Source organism: Hyla sarda, chromosome 5 (assembly GCF_029499605.1).
Source record: "Hyla sarda isolate aHylSar1 chromosome 5, aHylSar1.hap1, whole genome shotgun sequence".
Classification (NCBI taxonomy): domain Eukaryota; kingdom Metazoa; phylum Chordata; class Amphibia; order Anura; family Hylidae; genus Hyla; species Hyla sarda.
In genome coordinates this window covers 117,124,860-117,141,891 of record NC_079193.1, presented here as the reverse complement: position 1 = coordinate 117,141,891, position 17,032 = coordinate 117,124,860, and the positions used below count along the sequence as shown (strand labels likewise).

General features: G+C 42.9%; 1 protein-coding gene across 2 annotated transcripts in view; it reads right to left on the bottom strand.

Annotated features, from left to right (window-relative positions):
- Positions 1–5,098: 5,098 nt before the first annotated feature.
- Positions 5,099–17,032, bottom strand: part of ANKRD33B (ankyrin repeat domain 33B) — a 331,620-nt gene continuing 319,686 nt past the window's right edge. For both annotated transcript variants that reach the window (XM_056520141.1, XM_056520142.1), the window contains one exon: positions 5,099–6,026. In XM_056520141.1, the coding sequence (XP_056376116.1) occupies positions 5,194–6,026 (833 nt within the window). In that variant the 3' untranslated portion in view covers positions 5,099–5,193. The remainder of the gene's footprint in view (positions 6,027–17,032) is intronic.

The window sequence follows — 17,032 nt, the reverse complement described above, 5'->3', positions numbered from 1 at the left end:
CCCACCAACGCCGAATGTCCTGTGTATGAATTGTAACATGCATGGAGACATATATCTCTCACTAATTGGTATATAGGGAGAAATATTTGAAGATAATTACGAAATTCAACCAACACATTGTGAGTGACCACTTACTAGTGATTGATTCAGGCCCACTAGTCCTGACAGAACTTCAATTTTGTCATAGATGCCTTTGTGGACCAGCAGGTTCCTCTTGTCTTTTTCGTACTGTGACATTGATGGCTAGGGCTGCTTTACGGAGCTGGCACTTGGTGGAATGTATGGTGCATATTCATTCTTCTGATAAAGCTATACTTATTTCTACTTGGCACACAGATCCTGTGGGAGACTAGACATGTTATTTGTTTCACATTATGTTCTCCTCTTTCAAGCCCCTTGGTACAGCAGTTTGTTTTGATCATGCCCTCTGTTTGTGTCTTTATCCCTGCCTGGAGGGAGTCCAGGAACTGGATATGGGGTCTCAAAAAATCTTTACATAAAGCTCAGGTTTGAAAGGGTGCCAAACCATAGGAGACTTTGTTGTTATGTATGAGAATGATCCCACATCTTCACTGATACAGTGTGAGGCTTTAAAGGGGTACTCCGGTGGAAAACTTTTTTTTTTTTTAATCAACTGGTGCCAGAAAATTAAATAGATTTGTAAATTACTTCTATTAAAAAATATTAATCCTTCCAGTACTTATTAACTGCTGAATATTACAGAGGAAATTCTTTTCTTTTTGGAACACAGAGCTCTCTGCTGACATCATGACCACAGTGCTCTCTGCTGACATCTCTGTCCATTTTAGGAACTGTCCAGAGCAGCATATGTTTTCTATGGGGATTTTCTCCTACTCTGGACAGTCCTTAAAATGGACAGAGGCGTCAGCAGAGAGCACTGTGATCATGATGTCAGTAGAGAGCTCTGTGTTCCAAAAAAATATATAATTTCCTCTTTAGTATTCAGCAGATAATAAATAATGGAAGCATTAAGATTTCTTAATAGAAGTAATTTACAAATCTGTTTAACTTTCTGGCACCAGTTGATAAAAAATAAAAAAAAGTTTTCTACCAGAGTACCCCTTTAAGCTTCTGCTGAGCTGGATGAGAAAATTGATGCTTATATAGTTGATACTGTCCTTCCTGTACTGGTTTGGGAGGTTTTGCATGCCATTGATTCCTCCTTTAAAGACTTGAAATTAAAGGCTGAGATTTCCTCCTTGGTGGAAAAGACAAGGATCGGACGGCTTCGCAGCTGAATTTTGTAATATATTCTGAACAGTGCTCCTAGCCCTTCTTAACAAATGTTTTAATGCTATTTCTCCATCTTTTTCCCTTTCTGGGAAAGCATTGGAGGAACAGTTGGTGGTCTTGCCCAAGCCTAACAAGGACCCTTTCTATTGTATTAACTATAGGCCTATCTCGCTTATTTATTGTGATATTAAAATGTTCTCTAAGCTTTTTCCTTAACACTTGATATCGCGCACTCAAGAGTAATCAGGTTGGTTTTGTACCAGACTGGGACAATACCATATGGACCATTTCTCTGATATGTCATGTTTTCTGCACTGGCTTTCCTATTCATTGACAAAAAAAACAAAACCTTTGATGCACTAAAGGTTCTTAGAAGCCTCTCTATGACAGATCGGTTTGTGCTCCTGTTTTAGTAAGCGTGTGATGGTTTTTTATTCTTCTCCGATGGTCAGGGTCAGAGCTAATGGGCTATCATCTGATTTATTTGATATCCAGAATGGTACTTGGCAGGGTTGTTTTCTCCCCCCCCCCCCCCTTAATGTTGACATCAGGGGGCTGGAGGTTGGACAGAACCAATGATGCCAAAGATTTGTTCTTATTTGTTTCCTTCTCTGATATTTTCCTGTCTTCTATCTATTATTTGACAGGTTTGTGGCTCTGGCTAGCTGTAAAGTGAATCTTTCTAAATTAGAGGGCTTGAATATATCTTTCTGACCAAAAACTGCATATTATACTACCCCATATACAGCCCAATTTCCTCCCTTTATTTTGAATGGGGGTGTTATGATTCCTGTTGAACATTACTGTTACGCCGAGCGCTCCGGGTCCCTGCTCCTCCCCGGAGCGCTCGCGGCGTTCTCCTCTCTGCAGCGCCCTGGTCAGACCCGCTGACCGGGAGCGCTGCACTGACACTCACGATGGGGATGCGATTCGCATAGTGGGACGCGCCCGCTCGCGAATCGCATCCCAAGCCACTTACCTGTCCCGGCTGTCACGTTCTGGCGCGCGCGGCTCCGCCCCCAAGGGCGTGCGCCAGCTTTCTAAGATTTAAAGGGCCGGTGCACCAATGATTGGTGCCTGGCCCAATCAGTCTATTAGCCTCCACCTGCTCCCTGCTCATATAACCTTACTTCCCCTTCCCTTCCTGGCCGGATCTTGTTGCCTTGTGCCAGAGAAAGCGTTTAGTGTATGTCCCAAGCCTGTGTTCCAGACCTTCTGCTGTTTCCCCTGACTACGACCCTTGCTGCCTGCCCTGACCTCTGCTACGTCCGACCTTGCTCTTGCCTTGTCCTTTTGTACCGCGCCTGTCTCAGCAGTCAGAGAGGTTGAGCCGTTGCCGGTGGATTCGACCTGGTTGCTACCGCCGCAGCAAGACCATCCCGCTTTGCGGCGGGCTCTGGTGAATACCAGTAGTAACTTAGAACCGGTCCACCGGTACGGTCCACGCCAATCCCTCTCTGACACAGAGGATCCACCTCCAGCCTGCCGAATCATAACAATTACTTTTTATATCCTTTAAATTACCTCTTGTTACAGAAGAAAGAAAGGTAACTGATCTTAATATGTATCATCAGTGACCTGGTCAGTTTTAGGAATGGGATTAAAATGGATATGTTGTCTAGGTTTTTATTAGGGATGTTCCGATATCGATACTGGACATTTATATGAGTACATGTACTCGTGCAAATGTCCCCAGCGCCCAATCGATACCTGCCGGCAGGAACCCTGCCGATAGGTATCACTGAGGAAGGTGTGCACATTACCTGAACTATGAGCACACGTCATAGCTAGGACCTGTGGCTAATGCCGGACATCACCGATTGCAGTGATGTCCGGCATTAACCCTTTAGATGCCGCAATGAAAGTTGATCACGGTGTCTAAAAGTCCTAAGATTAACTGCCGATTAGCTCAGGGATGATGACCGGGATCACCGGGGGAAAATCACAGTGTCCCATTAAGCTGAGAGGACGGCCGGAGATCCCTTACCGTGCTCCATGCCGTCCGATCGTCGCTCCTATACTGCTGCTGGCAGGCAGTAGTAAAGGAGCACCGATAACACTGATCAATGCTATGCTATAGCATTGATCAGTGTATTAAATCTGCAGATTGCATGTAATAGTCCCCTATGGGGACTTTAAAAATTGTTTACAAAAAATGTGTAAAACATTTTTTAGAATAACAAATGTGAATTAACCCCTTCCCTTCTAAAAATTTTAATTTCATCCCTTTTCAAAAATTGTATATTTTTTAATATAAAAAATCCTTTCCTCTTATAAAAACTATAAAAAGACATTCCTTTTTGCCATTAAAGAAAAAAGAAATAAAATAAAAATAACGTCACATGACATCAAGAAACATCAGGACATCCCTAGATTTTATACCTCTTGAAAACATTTGGGTAGATTTATTAAAACCTGTGCAGAGGAAAAGCTGACCAGTTGCCCATAGCAACATATAAGAGTGCTCCTTTCATTTTTCAAAGGCATTTATAAAAATGAAAGGTGCAATCTGATTGGTTGTGATCTGATTGGTCCGGCCCCTGCCACCAACTTTGCCATGGCCAGGGGCTGACTGACCAGTCATGGTATGGTGATATTGTTCAGTTCTGGTATGGCAGTGTTATTCAGCCCCAATATAATGGTACTGTTCAGTTCTGGTATGGTTGTGTTGACTCACAGTATGGTGGTATTGTTCAGTTCTGTTATGGCAGTGTTATTTAGTCATAGTATGGGGGTTTTGTTCAGTTCTGGTATGGCGGTGTTATTTAGTCATGGTATGAGGGTATTGTTTAGCTTTGTATGGCGTTGTTATCAAGTCATAGTATGGTGGTATTGTTCATAGTTACATAGTTACATAGTTAGTACGGTCGAAAAAAGACATATGTCCATCAAGTTCAACCAGGGAATTGAAGGGTAGGGGTGTGGCGCGATATTGGGGAAGGGATGGGATTTTATATTTCTTCATAAGCATTAATGTTATTTTGTTCCAGGAATGTATCTAATCCTGTTTTAAAGCTGTTAATTTTTCCTGCTGTGACCAGTTCCTGAGGTAAGTTCAGTTTTGGTATGGCTAAACTCTGTATACAGATTGGGGTACTGGGGCACAGTCTACACCAATGAACACCAAGTGGAGGTTATGTGTTAATATGCGGAACATATATTTATCAATCAAGGGGTACTCCGGCGCTTAGACATCTTATCCCCTATCCAAAGGATAGGGGATAAGATGCTGGGGACCCCCGTGATCTTGCATGCCGCACCCCGTTTATAACCAGTCCCCGGAGTGTGTTCGCTCCGGGTCTGATTACTGTTGATCAAGGGGCCGGAGCGTTGTGACAGCTGTCACGCCCCCTCCCATAGGCTTGCATTGAGGGGGCGGAGTGTGACGTCACACAGGCGGAGCCTTGACGTCACAACGCTCCGGCCCCGTGATTGACAGTAATCAGACCTGGAGCGAACACGCTCCGGGGACTGATTATAAACTGGGTGCGCTGTGCAAGATCACGGGGGTCCCCAGCCCCTTTGGATAGGGGATAAGATGTCTAAGCGCAGGAGTACCCCTTTAATGGTAAAGCACCCCTCTTAACTTTATTTATAGCTTGCAAGTAATAAAGCCATTTTATATTATACATGGCTGTGGGGTGGCCATAAAACAGAGGCAGAAATGTGCCTGAAATCAGACAGAATTTACATGTTCTAGAATTTTTACAGAAATGTCTTCACTTGAAAATCTGTAGTATTTATATGAATAGAGTTGTTCTTTACATCATTTTATTAATCATTATAATAAAAAGTTATAGTAAAATAAATAGTCAATATTTTACTGTGTCAAGAATGCTCCAGTTTTTTTATGTTTACATTTATGTTACCAAAATCTAATCTAAGTTTTCACCACTGCCTTTATTCATTATAATTTTAAGTTTGATGGAAATACATATATTAAGTAAAACTTTTTTTTTTTATTATCTTTTTTTGTTTCTCCTTCTCAGCTTCTTGGCGTTTTCTGAGCGCCTCTTCTTCTGCCTTTTTCCTTTCTTCCTTTAACTCCTTGTAGCGCCATTTTGGGATCTGTAAGTAGGTATTGTCTTTGTCTTTCCTTGCTTTGTCAGGATAGTATGTTGGTGTGGGAGCCTTGGTGATGCGAACTTTTGGAATTATGTATCCTGGCCTCACACTGCTTCTTCTTAGTATATTTAACGGTAAAAGACTTGTTCTTCTTATAGCCATCACATCAGTTCTTTGTAAGGAATGTGGTTGAAGACTAGCTCTTCTCTCTTTTTTCTTGGAAATTACAGTAACTGTTGAGTTATGGAAAAGTTTTTCATGAGACTTTTCATCTAAAGCTCTGCATTTATTTGCTCCCTTTTTTCTCATAATCTCCTGCACAGAGTATCTACGTTTCCCAACACATGGGGGACTGTCGGGACACACTGTTCTGCAACTAACTGCAACAAATGGGCTGTTTATGCTTGTTGTGATTTTTACCATGTGATCAAGCACACCATCCTCCTCAGGTTGACTAAAATAATTAAAAGTAAATGCTGATTTAATACATTCTGAAATTTTCTGCGCACATGATTTTGGTTCTGCAGCCTTCGCAAGGAGTTCTTTCATTTTAGGCCATTCCATTTGGAATTGATTACTAAATTGTTCTGGGGATGGTTTGTCTATGAGTCGTTGCATCAGATAGGCTGTGTCATATCTTCCTGTAAATCTTGCCCATTCTCTGGAGGTCAAACCACGATTTGGATCCACTGCTTGAATATCAGCACCTAAAAAAATCAAATGTGTTTATTAGAAATATCTTTAATAAGATAATGTCAGGTATAAGGTTAATTAAAATGAAATGATCAAATATGTTTTCCAGTTTTCTTTTACCAGACACCATGCTACCATGAAGGCTGGTCATACACACAGGGCCGGATTAATATAGGGGCATATGGAGCTGCAGCTTCAGGCCCCCTCCCCCCCCCACCAAAATAAGAAGAGTATCAGGAAACATTGGTCACCATATTCACCATCGCTGGACACCATACTGAGGTGAGTTAACCCCTTGGGGACGGAGCCCATTATAACCCTAAGGACGGGAGCATTTTTTGCAAATCTGACCACTATCACTTTATGCATTAATAACTCTGAGATGCTTTTACTTATATATTTCATTCCGAGAAGGTTTTTTCGTGACATATTATACATTATGTTATTGGTAAATTTACGTCAATACTTGCATCATTTCTTGGTGAAAAATTGAAAATTTTCATGATAAATTTGAAAATTTTGCATATTTCTAACTTTGAAGCTCTCTTGTAAGGAAAAGGGACATGTCAAATAAATTACATATTGATTCATATATACAATATGTCTACTTTATATTTGCATCATAAAGTTCAGATGTTTTAACTTTTTGAAGACATTAGAGGGCTTCAAAATATAGCAGCAATTTTCCAATTTTTACCGAAAATTTCAAAATCTGAATTTTTCAGGGACCAGTTAAGTTTAGAAGTGAATTTGAGGGTCATTATGTTGGAAATTCCCTATAATGGACCCCATTATGAAAACTGCAACCCTCAAAGTATTCAAAATAACATTCATTAAGTGTGTTAACCCTTTAGCTGTTTCACAGGAATAGCAGCAAAATGGAGGAGAAAAATCTAAATCTCCATTTTTTACACTAAAATGTTATTGTAGCCCCATTTTTTCATTTTTAAAAGGGGTAAAAGGTAAAAAGGCCCCCCAAAACTTGTAATTCATTTTCTCCCGAGTAAGGACATACCTCATATGTGGATGTAAAGGGCTCTGTGGGTGCACTAGAGGGCTCAGAAGGGAAGGAGCGACAATGGTATTTTGGAGAGCGAATTTTGCTGAAATGGTTTTTGGGGGGCATGTCGCATTTAGGAAGCCCCCATGATGCCAGAACAGTAAAAAAAAAGAACACATGGCATACCATTTTGGAAACTACACCCCTTAAGGAACGTAACAAGGGGTATATTGAGCCTTAACACCCCACAGGTGATTGACGAACTTTCGTTAAAGTCGTACGTAAAAATGAAAAATTTGATTTTTAACACTAAAATGCTGGTGTTACCACAAACTTTTCATTTTCACAAGGAGTATTAGGAAAAAATTCCCCACAAAATTTGTAACCCCATTTCTCTCGAGTAACAAAATACCTCATATGTGGATGTAAAGTGGTCTGTGGGCGCACTAGAGGGCTTAGAAGGGAAGGAGCGGCATTGGGCTTTTGGAGAGCGAATTTTGCTGAAATGGTTTTTGGGGGCATGTCACATTTAGGAAGCCCCCATGATCCGAGAATAGTAAAAAAAAAAAAAAAACACATGGCATACTATTTAGGAAACTACACCCCTTAAGGAATGTAACAAGGGGTACAGTGAGCCTTAACACTCCACAGGTGATTGACGAACTTTTGTAAAATTGGGACGTAAGAAAAAACACACATTGTTTTCAATAAAATGCTGGTGTTGATAGGGATGACCCTTATGTTTCTAATGACTGATCAATATAATAATACTAATATGCCATTTGCTGCTGGAAAAATATATTTGTTCCCTAGCCCTTAACCCATATACATCAGAATGCTATCTGCTCGTGACTCCGGATTGAGACCTTGCCATGACGCCATGCAGATGACGCCATGCAGGAGTAGAAAGACAAAATATTTGATGAACAGAAACTTCTGCCAAGAAATTAATGCACACTAGATATGCTAATATATACGGACACAATAATAACAACAAATCAAAAAATAACATTCTAATTGTGATGTCATAACTAACCCTCCTCTTTTTTCGAATGTAAAAAAACAAATTTACTTCCTGTATTAAACAGAACTCTTTGGGGAACAGCTGAGTTTCCTGCTAAGAAAGAGTGTAGCTACCAACATCCTCTGTGTGGTGTATATTTTCTTATGTCGACACTTAGCAAAATATATAGCAGCACAGTCAATCACATTTGGAAGCCTCCCCTCGGTCCATCCTTATCAGTGTCACCCCAAACTTTTCATTTTCACCAGGGGTAATAGGAGAAACAGCGCCCAAAATGTTATAACCCCATTTCTTCAGAGTATGGAAATACCCCATATGTAGATGTAAAGTGCTCTGTGGGCGAACTACAATGCTCAGGAGAGAAGGAGCATCATTGGGCTTATGGAGAGAGAATTTGGTTGGAATGGAAGTCGGGGGCCATGTGCGTTTAACATAGCCCCCGTGGTGCCAGAACAGTGGACCCTCCCCACCTGTGACCCCATTTTGGAAACTACACCCCTCACAGAATTTAATAAGGGGCACAGTGAGTATTTACACCCCACTAGCGTTTGACAGATCTTTGGAACAGTGGGCTGTGCAAATGAAAAATAAAATTTTTCATTTTTACGGGCGACTGTTCAAAAAATGTGGGGTGTAAATGTTCACTGTATGCCTTATTACATTCTGTGAGGGATGTACTTTCCAAAATGGAGTCATATGTGGAGGGGATCCACTGTTTTGGCACCATGGGGGCTTTGTAAACGCACATAGCCTTCAATTCCAGCCTAATTCTCTCTCAAAAAGCCCAATGGCGCTCCTTCTCTTTAGAGCATTGTTGTTCGCCAGCAGAGAACTTTACATCCACATATGAGGTATGTTCTTACTCAGAAGAAATGGTGTTACAAATTTGGGGGGCTTTTTTCCTATTACCCCTTGTGAAAATGAAAAATTTGGGGTAACACCAGCATTTCAGGGAAAAGAAACAGATTTTTTATTTTCATGTCCAACTTTAACGAAAATTTGTCAGAGACCTGTGGGGTGTTAAGGTGTTAAATGGGGGCACGTGTTTTTTTTGCGTTTGTCACGATTCGGCTTCCAGGTAGTGGATCCTCTGTGTCAGCGAGGGATTGGCGTGGACCGTGCTAGTGGACCGGTTCTAAGAGGCTACTGGTTTTCACCAGAGCCCGCCGCAAAGCGGGATGGTCTTGCTGCGGCAGTAGCAACCAGGTCGTATCCACTAGCAACGGCTCTACCTCGCTGACTGCTGAGAAGGCGTGGGACAGAAGGACTAGGCAGAGGCAAGGTCAGACGTAGCAGAAGGTCGGGGGCAGGCGGCAAGGTTCGTAGTCAGGATGGGTAGCAGAAGTTCAGGTACACAGGCTTTGGACACACAAAACGCTTTCACTGGCACAAGGCAACAAGATCCGGCAAGGGAGTGCATGGGAGGAGGTCAGATAAAGGCAGGGAGCAGATGGGAGCCAATTAAGCTAATTGGGCCAGGCACCAATCATTGGTGCGCTGGCCCTTTAAGTCGCAGAGAGCTGGCGCGCGCGCGCCCTAGAGAGCGGAGCCGCGCGCGCCAGCACATGACAGCAGGGGACCGAGACGGGTAAGTGACCTGGGATGCGATTCGCGAGCGGGCGCGTCCCGCTGTGCGAATCGCATCCCCGACGGCCATGACAGTGCAGCGCTCCCGGTCAGCGGGACTGACCGGGGCGCTGCGGGGAGAGAGACGCCGTGAGCGCTCCGGGGAGGAGCGGGGACCCGGAGCGCTAGGCGTAACAGCGTTCATGTCAGAACTGCTGTTACTACCAGCCCCCTCTGTGTAAATCACCAATTTAGGCCTCAAATGTACATGGCTCTCTCACTCCTGAGCCATGTAGTTCGTCCGCAGAGCATTTTACGTCCACATATGGGGTATTTCCGTACTCAGAAAAAATTGTGTTAGAGAATTTTTTTTCTCCTTTTACCTCTTGTGAAAATGAAAAGTATAAGGCAACACCAGCATGTTAGTGTAAAAATAGAAATTTTTTTTAAACTAAAATGGTGGTGTAGGCCCCAACTTTACCTTTTCATAAGAGGTAAAAGGAGAAAAATGCCCCCAAAATTTGTATGCAATTTCTCCTGAGTACGGAAATACCCCATATGTGGCACTAAACTGTTGCCTTGAAACGACAGGGCTCTGAAGTGAGAGAGCACCATGCGCATTTGAGGCCTAAATGAGGAATTTGCAATAGGGGCGGACCCGGATACAAGGATGGGGCTTGTCTCCTGTAGTGTAGTGCAGTGTTTTCAGGGTGCACTCACACGGTTGGGTTCACAGGGAGTTTCCCGCTGGGAGTTTGAGCTGCAGCGGAAAATTTGCCGCAGCTCAAACTTGTAGAAGGAAACCCACTGTAAACCCGCCCGTGTGAATGTACCCTGTGCGGGGTGCCCCAAACCTTCAGCTGTGGCAAAACTACAACTCCCAGAATGCACTAACAGACCATACGTGCTGGAAGTTGTAGTTTTGCAACATCTGGAGGGCTACAGTTTGGATACCACAGTATAGTGGTCTCCAAACTGTGCCACTTCAGATGTTGCAAAACTACAACTCCCAGCATGTCCAGACAGTCAGTGCATGCTGAAAGTTGTAGTTTTGCAACATCTGGCGGACTACAGTTTAGAGACCACTACATAGTGGTCTCCAAACTGTGGCCCTCCAGATGTTGCAAAACTACAACTCCCAGCATACCAGGACAGCCTTTGGATGTCTGGGCATGCTGGGAGTTGTAGTTTTGCAGCTTTTAGAAGGCCACAGTGAAGATCACTTACCGCAATCTTCACTGCAGCCTTCGTCGCGGCTACTCGGAGATGCCTCTGCCGGTCCGGGTAAGCCGGCCATGCTCCCCCCCTCAACGCCTGTGTTCCCCCCCCTTGCCATCCGTGTTCCACCCCTCACTGCCCGGACTTCAATCGGTGGTCAGAGCGGGGGAAATTAACTATAACCCCCCCCCCCCCGCCCCCTCCTGCCATTGGTGGTCGTTCTGACCGACCAATGGCAGAGGATAGGAGGAGATGGCAACACTGCTACCTCGCTCCTATCCTTTAGGATGGCCGGAGCTGTGTCTGACAGCTCTGATCATTCTTATTTTCCGGTGATAGGGTCACCAGTGACCTGATTGGCCCGGATCACTGCAAATCGCTGGTCTGAATTGACCAGCGATTTGCGGTGATCGCCGACATCCCTTAAGTGATGGGACGGTGATCACAGCCCTTCCTTAAGTGATGGGACGCTAGGGCGTATCCATACGCCCTCTGTCCCCAAGGAGTTAAGTTATAGTGCAACATGATGGGAGTTGTAGTTGTGGGTCAGCTGCAGAACCCTAGGCTGTATCAGAACATACTGGGAGTTGTAGCTAATAATTAATTGCAACTCCCAGCATACCCTGGCACAGCCTATGGCTCTGCAGCTGATCCACAATTTTTACTACATTTTTTTTTTTAAGTGGGCAGATCAAGTCAATTACAGTTTCATTTTCGGACCCTACTTAGATAGCTAACTACGGTGGGGCAAAAGTATTTAGTCAGCCACCAATTGTGCAAGTTCTCCCATTTAAAAAGATGAGAAAGGCCTGTAATTTTCATCATAGGTATACCTCAACTATGAGAGACATAATGAGAAAAAAAATCCTTAAATTCGCATGGTCTGATTTTGAAAGAATTTATTTGCAAATTATAGTGGGAAGTAAGTATGTGGTCAATAACAAAAGTTCATCTCCTTATATATCCTTTGTGGCAATGACATTCAGGACATCCCTGTGTCCCGAAAAATCGGTTCAGGACACAAGGATGTCCCTCCCAGCGGTTTCCTCTCTGCGGCAGCCCCCGCGTTAACTTTAAAAACGCAGGGGCCGCCGGGAGGTAGTGCACGCAGGGACGTCACTGACGTACCTGCGTGCGCCCATAGCAGAAAAGCAGAGTGGAGCGGAGCATCGAGGAGGACGCGCGCACGTGGTAAGTGACCAGCGGAATGTCATCTTCAGTGTTCTGACCTCCGCTCCCCTTGGTCCCGGGACCTACTGCTATGGCCCATAGGGGAGCATTTTGTCCTATTATCCTTTGTAAAAAAATTAATTTGAGAGAAAACTAGCATTTTAGTAAAAAAAAAAAAAAAACATTTACACATCCAACTTTAACGAAAAGTCGTCAAACACCTGTGGGGTGTTAAGGCTCACTGGACCCCTTGTTACATTCATTGAGGGGTGTAGTTTCCAAAATAGTATGCCATGTTTTTTTTGTTTTTTTTGTTTTTTGTTTTTTGCTGTTCTGGCACCATAGGGGCTTCCTAAATGTGACATGCTCCCCCAAAAACCATGTCAGAAAAACTCACTCTCCAAAATCCCACTGTCGCTCCTTCCCTTCTGAGCCCTCTACTGCGCCCACCGAACACTTGACACACACATATGAGGTATTTTCTTACTCGGGAGAAATTGGGTTACACATTTTAGGAAGTTTTCTCTCGTTTTACCCCTTGTAAAAATTCAGTAACTGAGTCTACAAGAACATGCCAGTGTAAAAAATAAAGATTTTGAATTTTCTCCTTCACTTTGCTGCTATTCCTGTGAAACATCTAAAGGGTTAACAAACCTCTTGAATGTCATTTTGAATACTTTGAGGGGTGCAGTTTTTATAATTGGGTCATTTGTGGGGTGTTTCTAATATGAAGGCCCTTCAAATCAACTTCAAAACAGAACTGGTCCCTGAAAAATTCAGATTTTGAAAATTTTGTGGAAAATTGTTGCTATACTTTGAAGACCTCTGATGTCTCCCAAAAGTAAAAACATGTCAACTTTATGATGGAAACATAAAGTAGACATATTGTATATGTGAATCAATATATAATTGATTTGAAATATTCATTTTCCTTATAAGCAGAGAGATTCAAAGTAAAAAAAAATGCAACATTTTCAATTTTTTCATCAAATTTGGGAATTTTTCACCAAGAAATTATGCAAGTATCGACAAAATTTTACCACTATCTTAAAGTAGATTATGTCACGAAAAAACAATCTCGGAATCAGAATGAAAGGTAAAAGCATTCCAGAGTTATTAATGTTTAAAGTGACAGTGGTCAGATGTGCCAAAAATTGCCGGGTCCTACACTGAAAATTGGCTGGGTCCTTAAAGGGGTACTCCGGTGAAAAACTTTTTTTTTTTTTTAAATCAACTGGTGCCAGAAAGTTAAACAGATTTGTAAATTACTTCTATTAAAAAAATCTTAAAGGGGTACTCCGCCCCTAGACATCTTATCCAAAGGATAGGGGATAATATGTCAGATCGCCGCGGTCCCGCTGCTGGGGACCCCGGGGATCGCTGCTGCAGCACCCCGCTATCATTACTATGCAGAGCAAGATCGCTCTGCACGTAATGACGGGCAATACAGGGGCCGGAGCATCGTTACGTCATGGCTCCACCCCTCATGACATCACGGCCTGCCCCGTCAATACAAGTCTATGGGAGGGGGCGTGGTGGTCGTCACGCCCCCTGCCATAGACTTGCATTAAGGGGACGGGCCGTGATGTCATGAGGGGCGGAGCCATGATGTCACTCTGCTCCGGCCCCTGTATCGCCTGTCAATACGCACAGAGCGAACTCGCTCTGTGCAGTAATGATGGCGGGGTGCCGCAGCGGCGATCCCCGGCGTCCCCAGCAGCGGGACCGCGGCGATCTAACATCTTATCCTCTATCCTTTGGATAGGGGATAAGATGCCAGGGGCGGAGTACCCCTTTAATCCTTCCTGTACTTATTAGCTGCTGAATACTACAGCGGAAATTATTTTCTTTTTGGAACACAGAGCTGTCTGCTGACATCATGAGCACAGTGCTCTCTGCTGACATCTCTGTCCATTTTAGGAACTGCCCAGAACAGCATATGTTTGCTATGGGGATTTCCTTTTACTCTGGCAGTTCCTAAAATGGACAGAGATGTCAGCAGAGAGCAATGTGCTCATGATGTCAGCAGACAGCTCTGTGTTTCAAATGGAAAAGAATTTCCACTGTAGTATTCAGCAGCTAATAAGTACAGGAAGGATTAATATTTTTTAATATAAGTAATTTACAAATCTGTTTTTAACTTTCTGCCACCAGTTGATTTAAAAAAAAAGGTTTTCACCGGAGTACCCCTTTAACCTGTTAAGGACCAAGGGCGTAAACTTACGCCCCTAGTCCTGCTCCCGTGATATAACGCGGGGTTACATGGTAACCCCACATCATATCATGTCGGGCCTGGCGTCATAGTGAAGCCGGGACCCGCCGCTAATAGCGCGCGGCACTGATCGCTGCGCCGCGCCCTATTAACCCTTTAGCCGCGCTCTCAAAGCTGAGCTGCGCAGCTAAAAGTGAAAGTAAAATGTGCCGGTTAGCTCAGGGAGCTGTTTGGGATCGCGGCGGTATAATCGCGGCATCCCGAACAGCTGTACTTCAGGAGAAAGGTCTCTTACCTTTCTTCCTGCAGTCCGATCGCCGAATGAATGCTTCAAGCCTGAGATCAAGGCTTGAGCATTCAATCGCCGAAAACACTGATTGATGCATTCCTATGGAGATGCATCAATCAGTGGCAAAGATCAGTACATGCAATGTTATAGCCCCCCCTGGGGGCTATAATATGGCATAAGAAAAGTGTAAAAAAATCATTAAGCCTTTCAATGATCCCTTCCCCTAATAAAAGTTTGAATCACCTGGCATTTCCAAGAATAAAAAAAAACCAGTGTAAATAAACATAAACATATGTGGTATCGCCGCGTGCGGAAATGTCCAAATTATAAAAATATACCGCTTTTTAAACCGCACGTTCAATGGCGTACGCGCAAAAAAATTCCAAAATCCAAAATAGCGTATTTTTGGTCACTTTTTATATCATGAAAAGATTAATAAAAAGCGATCAAAAAGTCAGATCAATGCAAAAATGGTACCGACAAAAACTTCAGATCACGGCACAAAAAATGAGCCCTCATAGCCCCCTCAACATGGAAAAATAAAAAAGTTATAGGGCTCAGAAAATGACAATTTTAAACGTATAAGTTTTCCTGCATGTATTTATGTTTTTTTTTCAGTAGTAATACAAAATCAAACCTATACAAGTAGGGTGTCATTTTAACCGTATGGACCTAGAAAATAAAGAAAAGGTGTCATTTGTAACCAAAAATGTACTACGTAGAAACGGAAGCCCCCAAAATTTACAAAATGGCATTTATTTTTCAATTTTGTCGCACAATGATTTTTTTTCCGTTTCACCATAGATTTTTGGGTACAATGACTGATGTCATTACAAAGTAGAATTGGTGGCACAAAAAATATGCCATAATACAGATTTTTAGGTGCAAAATTGAAAGAGTTATAATTTTTTAAAGGTAAGGAGGAAAAAACAAAAGTGCAAAAAACCAAAAACGCGTGGTCGTTAAGGGGTTAAAAATCAGACAATGGATTTTTTTTTTCTCATTAAGTCTCTCATAGATGAGGTATACCTATGGTGAAAATGACAGGCCTCTCTCATCTTTTTAAGTGGGAGAAATTGCACAATTGGTGGCTGACTAAATACTTTTTTGCCCCACTGTATAAAATTAGATCAATACATAAAATGGAGGGGGCGTGTTGGCCGAGCCATCATGCTGCTTTGACACGCCTCCTGCACGAGAGGACTACGAATAGTCCTGCGTCATGTCCTCACGTGACCCATGACGTACATGTATGTAACATAGTAACATAGTTCATAAGGTTGAAAAAAGGCCAGAGTCCATCAAGTTCAACCTATAACCCTAATGAGTCCCTGCGGAGTTGATCCAGAGAAAGGAAAAAAAAAATCATACTAGAGGTAAAAATTCCTTCCCGACTCCAAATATGTATATATGTAGATATGGGAATAAATCCCTGGATCAACGTTCTGTCCCTATAAATCTAGAATTCCTAACCAGCAATGTTATTACTCTCCAAAACGGCATCCAGACCCCTTTTGAACTCTTTTACAGAGTTCACCATGGCCACCTCCTCAAGCAGAGAATTCCACAGTCTCACTGCTCTTACAGTAAAGAACCCCCGTCTGTGCTGGTGTAGAAACCGTATTTCCTCAAGATGTAGAGCATTCCCCCTTGTTATGGATACAGTCCTGGGTAAAAATAGATCATGGGAGAGATCTCTGTATGGTCCCGTGATATATTTATACATATTTATTAGGTCGCCCCTAAGCCTTCTTTTTTCTAAACTAACCTTAATTCTGAAAATCATTCTGTGTACTGTAGTCCTCCCATTCCCCATTTGAACCCTCTCCAGCTCCACTATATCTTTCTTGTACGCTGGTGCCCAGTACTGTACACAGTATTCTATGTGTGGTCTGACTAGTGATTTGTACAGCGGTAGAATTATTTCCTTGCCGTGGGCATCTATGCCCCTATTGATGCACCCCATGATTTTATTTGTCTGGGCAGCTGCTGCCCGACACGTGTCACTACAGCTAAGTTTACAGTTAACTAAGACTCCCAAGTCCTTTTCCACGTCAGTCGTCCCAAGTGTTCTCCCATTTGAAATAGAAGTTTGACCAATAAAACTGACGAACTGGAGTTGAAAATGTCTGAGGAGGATTATAGTGGGTATAACAGAGACTTGGTTGGACGATAGCTGTGACTGGGCGGTCAACATACAGGTTTATAGTCTTTTCAGGAAGGATTGGACAAAACAGAAAGGGGGAGGAGTTTGTCTTTATGTAAAGTCCAGTCTGAAGGCCGCACTGCTGGAGGATATTTTGGAGGAAAACGAAAATGTGGAGTCATTATAAGTAGAAATATATGGAGATAAGAATAAAAAAAATTCTGATAGGGGTTTGCTATAAGCCACCAAACATAATGGAAGAGCCAGAAGATCAATTACTGAGGCAAATAAACAAGGCAGCAAATCAACATGATGTGATAATAATGGGGGGACTAACTATCATGATATAAATTGGGAGACTGAGTCCTGTGAATCTCATAAAGGAAACAGGTTTC